Source organism: Alnus glutinosa, chromosome 4, assembly GCF_958979055.1.
Source record: "Alnus glutinosa chromosome 4, dhAlnGlut1.1, whole genome shotgun sequence".
NCBI classification, from domain to species: Eukaryota; Viridiplantae; Streptophyta; class Magnoliopsida; order Fagales; family Betulaceae; genus Alnus; species Alnus glutinosa.
In genome coordinates, this window is record NC_084889.1 from 24,298,256 (window position 1) to 24,311,579 (window position 13,324).

Sequence of the window (13,324 nt, forward strand, 5' to 3'; positions counted from 1 at the left end):
TTACGTGAATGCAAGCCCATTTTTATGAAAATAATTACAAAAAGCAACTCAATATAATAATACAACTACTTCTGTGGTTATCACAGTATTGACAATATGTTTCCTGTAGTATAATTATATATACATATATACGACACTTTGCCAATATTATAAGCTATAACATAAATATCGAATGGACAAAGAGAGAGTATAACTCTTATTCCTCTCAAGCTTCACTATAGGAATAATAGGAGCACCTCCCTAGGCTAGCTTTAACACTCCAAGACTCACTCTCTCACACGTTTCTTAGTGTTTCTCTCTTTGAGAGAGAGAGAGAGAGATTTTAATGCTACAGTGCTAGGTCAACCGGGATCTTTTCGGCGAATCTGTTAAATGTGTGCCATGTGTCTTGGTCAACCAAGTCATCATGACTCAATGCGAGTCAAACCGCCGAGACATCGGAGTTGTTTGGCAAAGACAGGTATAGAACAGAGTAGTGGAGTTTAGGAGTGTAAATGAGCTGAGCTACTCGTGAGCTTATTCGAGATCGGCTCGAATAAACTCGACTCGTGCTCGAATCGATTATTAAATGAGCTACTCGTAAACACGAAAATCAAACTCGATTATTAAACGATGCAAACTCGTATAAACTCGACTCGACCCGACTAAAGCTCGTGAACCCGCTTGTATAAGGATCAACTCGTTTATTAAGGCTCGACTCGTATAGTCGTCTATATATATATATATAATGAATAATATACTATGTGTATTATGTAAGCATAAATTAAGTAACAAATAACAATAGTTATTGGTCAATATATATTAATTGGTCATATTTATATAAAATAGTAAAAATGAATAATATCAATAATTAATTGTTAGTCATATGATATAATGACAATCCAGATACTTAATCAAATTATTCATGTAATATAATAAGATTATAATTTATAGGATTATATGATCATATAATAATATAACATTGTACCATACTACCATATGACATGTAATTTATGTAAATATAAAATATGCAATCACTTTACTATATGTTATGAGTATTATCATTAAATATTTAATAATCATTACATACGGATTGTTAGATCATATTAATATGTTAAATATACTATCATATGATAATACTTAGATCATATGATCATATAATATTAGTATTATTAGTAGGTAATTATGAATTATGATAAATTTGATAATTATGATTTATTATTCGTAAATTTATAAAAATCATACTTAATTACTTATTATAGATTCATAGATAATCTCATAAATCAAGTGATATGATATGATTCATAATTTATAATCATAAATATATATACATATTACTATATTAGTAACAAATATAATTATAGCTATATAGTGTCATATATGATATAGACTATAGTATACAAATTCATACTAATATAATGGTTTAGTATTTAGATACTTAGTTAGATACACTCATACACTTAATAAGTATGATTTATGATTTTAAGTATTTAATAATTATTAGTAATATTTAGATGCAATGAGTCGATGACTATGTATATAGATTACATACGTACGTAATTATGAATTCACATTATTCATATGATATAATGACACTTATGAAACTTAATGATATTATTCATATATAATAATAATGTGATTCATAAAATCCAAAATTAAGTTATTAGGATTGAAATTACTTATATATTAATTATAATGATAATTCATAACTTGTAATCACAATTCACAAGTTATGAATTATCATTATAATTTAGATCATATGATTTAACATTGTATTATATAACCGTTAGTTGTTAGATATGATCTGATTAGTATTATCATATAGGACTATATGATAATATAATAATTATCATTGTAAGACATTGTTAATGTTTTAACTTAATATAAGTTAGTTAGTTTTTATATTGACTATTAATTTTTTTTTTTAATGCCAAAAATAAAACGATAATACTTTTTTATTCGAGATCATATGATAGTGTTTAGATTATATGAAAACATCATTATCATGTATATGATTTATATCTATCTATATTAACTTATTAAGTATGTAAGTATTGACTAAATCCACATCACATGTAAGTCTTGTAATCTTATAATTATAATTTATAAAAGATCTTGAAAAATTCATGTTTTTAATTATAATTTCTTATATTTCTGTTTGTATTTGTTTAAATGTAATATTATTTTATTTTTGTAGTTGAAAATTTGTAATTTCTTATATTTCTAATTGTATTTGTTTAAAAGTAATTTTATTTTATTTCTTTAGTTATGTAATTGTGTATTTCGATTTTATATTCATTGGCAATTGCTTAATGCAAAATCCTGGATTATTGATAGTGCAATTTGCACACCATGTGACTTGCTTAATGCAAAATCTTGGATTCCTGATAGTGCAATTTGCACACTATGTGAAATTCGTGATTTATTTATTTATTTATTTTTTTATGCTAAGATCAATAATTTCGAATTATGAAATGGGCCGAGCTCGAGCCGAGTACTCGAGCTCGAGATCGACCAAAATGGTCGAGCTCGAGCTCGAGCTCGGACAACATTTTTTCTACACGAGCCGGTCTCACACATAATTTTCCAACTCATGTCGAGCTCGAGCTCAAGCTCGACCTCGACTATAACTTAAACGAGCCGATCCCGGACAGGCAATACCCGCTCAAGATCGGCCCGTTTACACCCCTAGTGGAGTTGTTAATTTTAAAATTAATAAAAAATGATGATATGATATAAAGTAAAAGAAATTTATATAGAAAAGTGAAAAAATTTTGTATTTTAGTGAATTTTTTATTTGGATAGTAATAAAAAAATTATTGATGTGTTATAAAAAGTAAAAAAGGTAGGAATGTTTTGATGTGGATTGTTGTTGGAAAAAATGAAAAAGTGAGACAAAGTGCAGTGAATAGTGCCAAGCACTATCCTATACCGTTTCGGTGCTTAGCAAACAAGACCATCATGACTTAAATTTATCGCAATTCAAATCGATCAATTTATGAGTCAAATCCGAACCATAGCAATTTGACACAGCCGTGTCATGTAGGCTCGGTCACTCGACATGTGTCTCAGTTGACTGGGCTTTCAAAAAATTTCCGCCAAAATCTAGAGCTTGCCATGTGTCCTACCTCAATCGATCGGGCATTTCTTTTCCTCAATTCCAACCAATTCTTGAACCGCATTTGAAACCAACTTCAATCGTAAACCTAAATCTTACAACATAACATATTTCGACACTGAATTTGCCAAAACTAAAACCTAACACAAAGAAACAAGGAGGGAAAAATTCTAGCTACTAGCAAGTACATTTTGTAGTGTACGTTATTTAATCCAAGCAAAGGAATTACTTCTGTCGGTATTTTGAATTCCACAAATTACTAAATTATTATGTTCTAGTTCTTAGTATGCTTTATAATAAAGTTTCACATGACGATCATTTATGTATATGCCATCTAATCTTTGTAAACATTACAGAGCTTTCTTGGTCGTGAATAACAACAAACAATAATGAAAGAAGTTTCTAATCAGTTGCACAAAATTTGTAACGTGACCTTCTGCAGCTGACGTTGGTACAATCCGATACGGTGATACCAATGTTTTTGAAGGAAAGAACTTCTCTATCACTGTTGCTAAGTTGGCTTAATTGGTAAATCTATGCTGCATTTGGATTGAAAAGAATGCCAGAGAAATGCATTGTTGTTGATGTCAGAAGCAGAGCAATTTCATTCAAGAACTTCAAGGATTCTTTATCGAATAGGAAATTTGTATTAAGCTTTTGCTGCTTGTGATTTGTATTAAGTTTCTGTTTGAATAAACTTATTTACTCATTAGGGGAAAAGAAGAAAAACTTAAACTTGATATTATAAAGATATCAAGCATCCCATCTTAGATATACACGGCCTGAAGGTGACATGAACCATAAGACCTATTAGATGGAGAACCAAGTAATCTTATCTATCCTTGATGGTTTTCATGTAAGCAAAACTATATTGAGGGCAAAATAATCATTAAGGTTAAAACCTCAAAGGGAGGGCTCAAGTGCCCGAAGATCTTCTGCTCAAGGAAGGAGATGTGTTGAGAACTTCCTGACCAAGCTCTGTTATCTTGTTAATTAGAAGCATTTGCTCCGTCTCGAGCTGTACCATGTACTCTTCTTGCATATCCTCGAGGTTTTCTATATCAATCAAAGCTGCTGAGAGTCCTTCAAGATTGCCACCCTCGATTAAAGATCGAAACTTGTTCATTGTTTGTTTCATCTGATCAGACTCATTTTAAACAACATATGTTAGCATAAAGGACACAGATGCATGATGATGAATAGACCAAAAAAAAAAAAAAAATCATCTTATGATATTGATTTAGATCAGGTAAGTTCATAGGAGAAAAATAATTGGCGATTTCAAACCATGTCAGAACTTTACGTGTATTCAAGTTAACTTGATTCTGAGCTCATCTGACTATGAAGCATGCTAGAAAGTGAAATCAATGGAACAGGAAGAACAAGAAAAACAAAACAAAACAATCACCTGGCTAGAGATTTGGTGTGCTCTAGTTAAGGACGGTTCGGAATCTAAACTAGCTTTCTTTTGTATTTCTGGAACTTTTCTTGTAACTTGAATATGAATCTCTCCCCTTTTCACCCCTTGGAGAGGTATCCACTTGTCAGACATCTGATTGGGAGGCAATCTCTGATATTCTACAACACAATCACCTATATTTGATGTGGGAAGTAAGGCATTGTGGTCTTTAACGTGCAAAACTAGAGGGCTGCCATCATCAGGAAACTCCAAGGTTTGATTCCACTGGGGATTCAGAGTTTTATGCATAACCTGTAAGGCAGGCCATGGCACAGCAGGTCAGGGATCAGATAGTGTAAGCTCACCAAAAGATTACAAGCAAGTGCATAAAGCAACCTATTTGTATGCTACAAGGTTGACAAACAATTTTTTTTTTTAAAAAAAAACCCTCCTTAGTAAGGAATAAATCAATGGAACATATCATAAACAAAGAAAACCCGCTTCCACAAATGCACACTATACCATTTCCGAAACTTGATCTTGAAACTATTATTGGAGATAAAACCTCAATGAACTGAAAAATTAGTTAGCAGTATCATAATTGTAATAAAAGTCTTTTCAAACCTTTGTTCTTTTCTTTAAGTTTCCATATTGTACCCTGACATATGGATCACTTGTCCCTCTGAGATCAGCTGCAATAAGTTCTTTTGCTTCAATGAGAACAAGTTCAACCCAGCCGCTGCCTGAACCTATGGTTGAACCCTGAACATACAGGAGCAACAAATTAGAAGTGGAAATAAGCATATCAGACTAGATATTTTCAATCTGAATAAAGACGTATTAAGAGTGACATTATCTAGAAAAATTGGCATCTAATCCTTCATAAAGAATTTTGATCAGCTCAAAACTTCACATTCTCAGTAGGTTTTTCTTTTCTTTATCTTCATATCAAATCAATTAGAAAGATCAATCTTTTCATTCTAGGAAAAATATACCCTTGATCCTTCATTGTCCTCAACTCTGACTGCTTCTATTTGAAGCCTTAGCTCTCCTGAATTCACTTGTTCAAGGGGGACCCATACATCCCTTAGTGATCCATCCACCAGTCCTTCCAAATTTACTCGTGCAGAACCAATGTTGTCATCTCCAAAGGTTTCTTCATTGAAGCATTTTATTTTAAGATATTCATCACCTACTATCTCATCGAATTCAAACTTCTGATTCCAGATAGGAGTTAAGGTATGAGAGGTCCTTGTTCTCTGGAGAGCCTGATAAGTTCATAGACATATATGGTGTCACCATAAATAATGCTTGAATTTTCACAATTATTAAAGACCCTAGTTCATATTGATGTTATGAAGAAAAAGAGAACCTACCTTTCCATACTGCAATTTAACATATGGGTCACATTTTCCAGATTTGTCTTTTACAATAAGATCCTTCCCTTCCACAACAGTTAAACTAATTTTCCTCCCAGTTCTTGACAGGACAGTTGATGACCCATACAATGATTGACGTGAGCTAAGATGATAGGTGTTGAAGGTGTGTGAACCATCCGAGAATTGCCATTCTTTTAATACAAGCCTCACGGTCAACTGCAAAATTTATTCAAATGAGGAAAGAAAGAGAGTTAAAAAAAAAAAAAAGAAAAAAAAGAAAAAAAGAAAAGAAAAAAAGGAACTCATTTCAAAGAAGCATATTTCAGTGAAGCGACCTATGCCAATTAATTAGCACCAATTCATACTATCTTTACGAAAGATATTGAAAAAATGGAAAAAGAAAAAGAGACATAAATTCCAGTTTAAATGAATAAAGAAGGCCTGTTCAATGTTCAAGGTTTAGTTGAACTTTTTATTGGTCCAATAGTAGGTTGGAAACATGAAATGTGAATGGAGGAGAAGTTTATACAACTGGTCCATAATGTGACAAAAACAAGCAAACTAAGAGCCCTTTGATTCATACTATTAAATCTAGCATCACAAGAAAGTGCATTAGACTACTATTGATTCATCTAACAAATGAAGAAATAATGCTACTACAGCATTCACTAGCATGCTTACATAGATAGAAAGTCTTGCTCTAAATTAGAATTAAATAATATAAGAAATTGAAATAAATTTCATCTTGGTAAGGATCCTAAAACCATTTTGATGGGTAATCATATATGATTTTGGGTTGACATATATAACAATCATACATCGAAAGTGCTTCACCCCTGCACTTGATTGAATTAGTTATATCTTCAATTTGAGTCTCCATATTGATTCTGCAGAGTAAAGTTATTTATTTCCCCAAAAAAAAGAATTAATAAAATAAGTCTCTTGAAATGTTTTTCATGAAAATCAAACTCTGTATCCAATTTCAATTTTGAGATGAAAAAGTATATCAAGTTGTTGCGAAACTAATTTGTTATTTTTATAACTAAAACTGCTAGTATGGAAAGAACAAAGAAAAAGGAAAAATCATAGAATACAACCATCATAAATATAAGGAGAGAAATTTATTTTCATCAAATTTATTAATGTTATACCTCCCCTGAATTGACCTCCTCAAATGGAATAACCATTTCAACCTCTTGCCCGCAGAACGCGTGCTTGGCTATTACACCAGAGTCAGGTCCTATTGCCCAAAATGTTGTGGAATCATCTCCTACATACTTCATCTGCTCATAGCACACAATAATTTGACTTAGTTGACAGAAGTAATTGATATGCTGAGTCCCTATTCAAAGAGTATATAAGGGGATGTATGGATGAACAGTTTTAATGGACTACCAGTTGATAACATGTTTGATTCATTCTTCAATTTGTGAAACAAGCATAATTGGTGATTACTGGCTATAAACCAAACCTAGGCATTTATTGAAGTCATGCTACTGTGCAATCTTTTAAGATATTATGGCCATGCCTTGATTTTTGCTACTGTCTCAAGCATGTCAAAATGCATTTTCAAGTGCAGAAACCAACTAAATCATTAAATTGGATTATAATGGCCCATGGATTTATAATTTCAGACAACATTAGCATCAAGTATAATAGTACCTTAATTTCACAACTTGCTAGATAGTCACACTTCACATTGCTTGGTGTGCACTCATAAAGATGGAATCGTATAGTTCCTGTCTCTTCATGTAAAACCATATTGAATGTTGAATTCCATGTGGGACTTGAACCTGATCTCACATCTGTCCTCCTAGTTAACTCTTCAAGTTCTACTTCCGCAAATGTCTGAAGATCTTTAACAACAACCTGCTCTTCTGAAGTACCATTTGTAAAAGAACTTTGCTGCCTTCTGGATGAGTTTCCTCTCAGGCAACTACTAGAAAGTTTACTTGCAGAAATGACTGTCACATATATACTACCACCAACAGCCTTCTTCCTTAGGTCTACAGATGGCAAAGAGTAACAGCGGCGGCGAGGTTCAACCATTGTCTTAGCAAAGGTGTCATTTAAAAGTTTAACCTGGAAGAGAAAGACATTATTAGAATAAACTATTAGACTTCTGCCAAAAGTATAGCTAGATGTATCATTACGGCCAGCTAAATTTGCTAAAATATCATTGGAGGCTATATTTGTCTGGAAGTAAGTTCGGAAAGAAGAGTACTTCACTAATTTCAGGTGAGGAATGTACCATTGTCATGTTAAAGGAAATATCTTTCCAGAAAACTGGTCATGAGAAGTAGAGAGCATTCTCCACCATGACAATTTACAAATTTAAATTTCACAAAAATGTCAGCAGTTGTGCTCCAAACATTCAATAACTGGATCTTTCCAGAAATATTTCTTGGAATAATAAAAAGATCTGTGATATTAAATGCACCTTACTACTGATATTGCAGAATCTGCAGCAAAACAACTCAATAAACTATTCAAAGAGACAGATAACAGATCAAGATGAACTGAAGCCAGCTCAACATAAAGTAATGAACTCTATATTATTTCTTTGTGCTTGAATATGATCCCTTGAGAAACCCACCAGCCAAGAAGAAACGCCAGGCAATTCTGTGGCAGGTAATGATTGGCTTCCACCACTTCCAAAGGCAACTCCAATTCTCACTTCAGGAATTGACACAAATGAATACAAAAATGCCCTCCCATCCAGAACTGGCATCAAGAGAAGCTGTAAAATGTAATCCAGTGAATGAATAACCAATCAAAAAACACTGAAACAGCTTAGCGAGCAGAGAAAAGAGAAAAAATAAAGCTACTTTACATACATCACCCTTGATATGAAGGCTATTTATAACAATCCGAGCAGTCCCCATAAATGGCTTGGCCAGTTTAGCGTGCAACAAAATACTCATATCAGTTGTGTCCCAGTCAAAGCCCAATCGCATGATTCGCTGTCAACACAAAGATGCTTTGTGAAGATCCCAGGAATTTCATAACCAAATTTCATATAAACCATTGAGTGAATGAAAATAATATATATATATATATATATATATATATATATATATATATATATATAACAACAAACCACACTAGTTATCATCTAGGTTAAACAGGTTTTAGATTCATTTCTTACCCCAAAAAGTATTAAAAAAAAAAAAAAGATAAAAAAGAAGGAAACTTTGCCAAAGAGTAGGATACACAAAAAATTTCAGAAGTAAAATTGAAACCAAACTTGATCACCCAAACTTGACCAGCAAATCCCATGAAGACCCAAGCTTGGTGGGCTTGAACCCAGAGCAAACTCCAGCAATTCAATTTTTTCCTACATTAGGGATAGCTTTTCTTCAGTACAGAGGTAGAACATAGTTATCATCAGTTCAAGGATATGAATTACTGAATGAAATAAAAAAGTAGATCACTTACGATAAGCCTTGATTTTCGATGCTTTAACCGTTTCTGCAGAAAAGAAGTTTTTCAATTAAAATTTATCATTACAAAACTTAAGTATATGCACAGAAAAACAGACATCAAAATAAAACATAAATGTTAGTATGTAAAAACAAAAAGGAGATGTATTATCAAAACACTTATGGTAAAAAGTGTGAACACAACTTCTTCCAGCATTCAATTGCAGCATATCAATTCCCAGGATTTTATGATAATATAAGAAAAGAGAATATCTGTAACTTTAATCTCCTACCAAGTAGTCGGTGATGGAACATTCACACCGGATCAGCTAGATCATATATCGATTTCTGGTATCTCGTACTTTTAATTTTATATACTGTTGTAGGCCCACCAATAGGAGGATCATGGATCAACTATATGTGATCTGGAATATCTAAATGCAAATAGATCTACTATAGAAACTAAGAAAGGCACTATATATACCTGCCATCAATTCAAACTACTATACATCAAACTTTTTTATGGAAAGGAAGCAGTTTCTAAATTATGGACATGCTGATATAACTGCTTAATCAATAACAAGTTGAGAAGTAAGCTAAAATACTTAGCACAGTGCAGGGAAATTAATTAAAAATCCATGAAACATGCACATACTTCCAAGAAATGAAACATTGAGAAGAAGGATCTTATATTTTCTATTTTGAGTGAAAAGAAAAGGTGGATCTAAAGTATAATGAAGGACAGGATCTCACCTCAACAATAGATGAGAACCTTAATGAAAGCTTTGGGTTCATGTAGTTAGGCCATACTTCCATCAACAGCTTATTCAACCATTCACAATGCTCCAGTGGTGTTATTGGCTACATAAATATGAACGGAAGAAAGTTAACTTCATAAATCTCTAAGACTCAAAGTGCATATTAGTAAAAATGCAGCAAGATAAGTGAAGGTACTGATGTGTCCCGTATGACTCGCTGCCATTTTTTATTCAACTCTTCGACAAGTATTCGTCGTTGATAATTCCCATACTGCAGACATGAAAGCGATGTCTGATGTTATCACTATGTACAAGTTCAATACCCATTATCCATAAAACCACAAGTTCATTATATAAGTGAAAACTGAAAGAATGACTAAACCTTGGAGAGAAATATAGAGCTCTTTCAGACAGATTAAACATTAAAACATAATTCTGCTAAGCAGAAACTTAATGTAGAGCTAAACTTAAATTTGAATCAAAACCAGAGGGAAAAAAATAACCACAACATAGAAGTTAAAAAATGATGTGACGACTCACAGGATGTAAAAGTTACAAGTATACCAAATAAAGGAAACGATTACATAATGGGTTTCTACAGGGCAGACTAGTGGAAGTCAAACTTCTACTCCTAGCTTCAAACCCCAACATAAAAAACTTGGCACAAAATAAAAGAAATTTTTTGAGGCAAAAAAAAAAAAAGGTCAACTGAGTGACAACTTTATATGGGATGATGAAGCTTGGAAGCTACTATCACAAAACTAGACTATCTTTTGCAGTGCTAGATTTGTTATTCAGCAATCAAATGCAGCTTGAACAATGAAAAAGAAACAAATAAATAATAAATAGAGAAATATCAGTACATGATTACCCACTGCCACAAATTGGTTCGAAATATTGCCCCTAGTTGCTGCATTTATTTTTCGTGGGCAATCTAGTTATTGGATAGACTTCTGCCATAACACATACCAGTATAGCTTCCTGTACAGATAACTTATTACTTAATTTAACCTCCTATCATTTGTTATGTGCATTTTGAAGGTTTTTAAATAAGAAGAAAAATACTGTGGGTTTTTTTTCGAAATAAGAGGAAAAACACTGTAGAGATTCTTGAAGTTTAACCTTTTATCAAATCACTCCTAGTGTTTAAAATTGACCCAATCACTCTTAAGGTATGCTCATTTGTCAAATCGCTCCCTCTGTACACATGTTGTTAGGGTTTTTGACAGAAATTGTGACATGTAGGCCTAAGACCAAGTCAGACCCAGTAAATTAGCTCCACATGTACAAAAATGTTACTTCAGATTGATACTTTCTAAAAAACCATAAAAAATAAAAAAGGAAAAACAGAAATGGGAAAAAAAAAATAAAAACAAGGAAGGGGAGGAGGTGGGTGGCTGACCACCCAACCAGAACAGATATGGTTCCCCCTTAATGTATATATATATATAATAACCCGACTCAACATAATTTATTTAAAAAGAAACAAAACAAGGAAAAAAATATGTGGAAAGGAAGTAGTCAAACCAAATATATGTATATGTACAAATATACATTTATCTATAAGGAATTAGGATTAATGGAGCTGTGATCAACCATAAGAAGAACTCAATTTTATAAAACTCATAGAGATATGCGAAAGTTTATGAAAAGTGCAGCACAAAGTAAATATTAGTATTAAACAGAGCCACAACAGAAGAGCGTTGAAACAAAAGGGCCAAATTCACAAAAACTGTTTAGAAAGAAAATAAATATGATAAGAGACTTGGAAAGCTCTAAAACACTATCTGTTCAAACTAGATAGCCATTGATCAGACAATTTTCTCCCTCATGTTCATTAGTATGCAGTAATTACATAACACAAGCATAACTAAAGAGCTTTACCCAAAAAAGAAAAAAAAAGATATAACCTTAGAAGGCAATTACCCTTAAACCCAACAAAAGGAAAAAGATTAAAAGAAAAAAGAAAAAAGCAAATTTTGGAAAATATATAATAAAGAAGAAAAGGAACGCCACAAGGAGCTTGAACCTGTGTGGCTGCCCAGACAGCAACGACGAGTGGAACCCAATTGGAGAAAGAGAAAACCCATCTCTCAACAGCCCAAGCAAGAAATATCAGAGGAATCAAGAATGGAAGAAGAGGCTTCTCTGCTATAAGATGGTTCAGAAACTCCACAGCCTCGTCAAAACTGAAAGCTCTCCTTTTTCTCCTACCCATTTGAGCAGAGACCCAGTGGATCACAACTCTCTAACATCAATTTCCTATATATAGCTGAAAACTTTACTACTTGATGCAACACATAAATCCCATATCAAAAAATTCAAAACTAGCCAAAGTCAGTGGTCAAAATCATTATTCCCCTGAAAAAGTACTTTTTTTCCGGGAAAGTGGAATGAGATATTTTGTCAGTTGAAGAAGCCTAATCGGTGAATTAAAGAAGCTGGCAGAGAAGAAAGACGAACAGTCTAGATTTGTTATCAATAAAACAAAAGAAAACGAAAAGTCTTTGTTAGTCAGCGTAGTTTTCTAAACCCAGAAGCTTAACAACCATGATCATTGTTAAGGACGGTTTAGTTGTCCGTATTGCTGTTAGTAGACGTGCAGATCCACTGCTTGGGACCCATTATTTATTATTTTTCACCATCTTTTCGTTAACTCCATTTATTGGTATGGACTATGGAGCCACCAATTATTGTTAAGTGACACTTAAAAAAAAAAAAATTATTGTTAAGTGACAGTGATTGAGGGTTGAATTCTTTCTTAATGTGTATATATATATATATATATATATATATATATATATATATATATATTTTGAAGTCTTCTTAATGTATTATTTGAATGTGGGATAATTTTAATATTCAGGATTTAATTCTACAATAATATTTTATTTAATCTTATTAATGTAGAGTATTAATAGTTATTTCCCTCGTTCTAACTTTCTCATTATTCTTGGAAAAAATCACGCAAGGTCCTTAGCCCATCAATAATCACATGACAGTTGTAACGAACAACAGCTCGACAATTGTCATGAAACTCAGTGTCACAATCGGCAATGGTTGTATTTCTTCATCAAGCAAGAACGGGCCACTAACACCGTAACACGTCCGGCTAAGAAACACAATTTGACACCGTACTTTATTAGAGGACAACACTTAGTCGGGACCATACTCGGTCGCAATTACTTTGAGAAATATCTCAAAATATTCACCAATTTCTTATTAACTAAACCATCGCATCATTTTCTCCAAGACTTTATGATCTTATC

General features: G+C 32.6%; 1 protein-coding gene across 1 annotated transcript; it reads right to left on the reverse strand.

The window, feature by feature from the left end:
• Positions 1-3,699: 3,699 nt before the first annotated feature.
• On the reverse strand, positions 3,700-12,593 carry LOC133866382 (synaptotagmin-5). Its single transcript, XM_062302890.1, has 14 exons — positions 12,085-12,593; positions 10,252-10,326; positions 10,051-10,158; positions 9,314-9,346; positions 9,123-9,212; positions 8,713-8,838; positions 8,472-8,615; positions 7,538-7,957; positions 7,027-7,158; positions 5,873-6,091; positions 5,492-5,764; positions 5,121-5,258; positions 4,506-4,808; positions 3,700-4,235 (listed from the first exon to the last, which is right to left on the reverse strand). The coding sequence occupies exons 1-14, from the start codon at positions 12,271-12,273 to the stop codon at positions 4,014-4,016; spliced, it is 2,472 nt and encodes an 823-aa protein (XP_062158874.1). The 5' UTR covers positions 12,274-12,593; the 3' UTR covers positions 3,700-4,013.
• Positions 12,594-13,324: the final 731 nt, after the last annotated feature.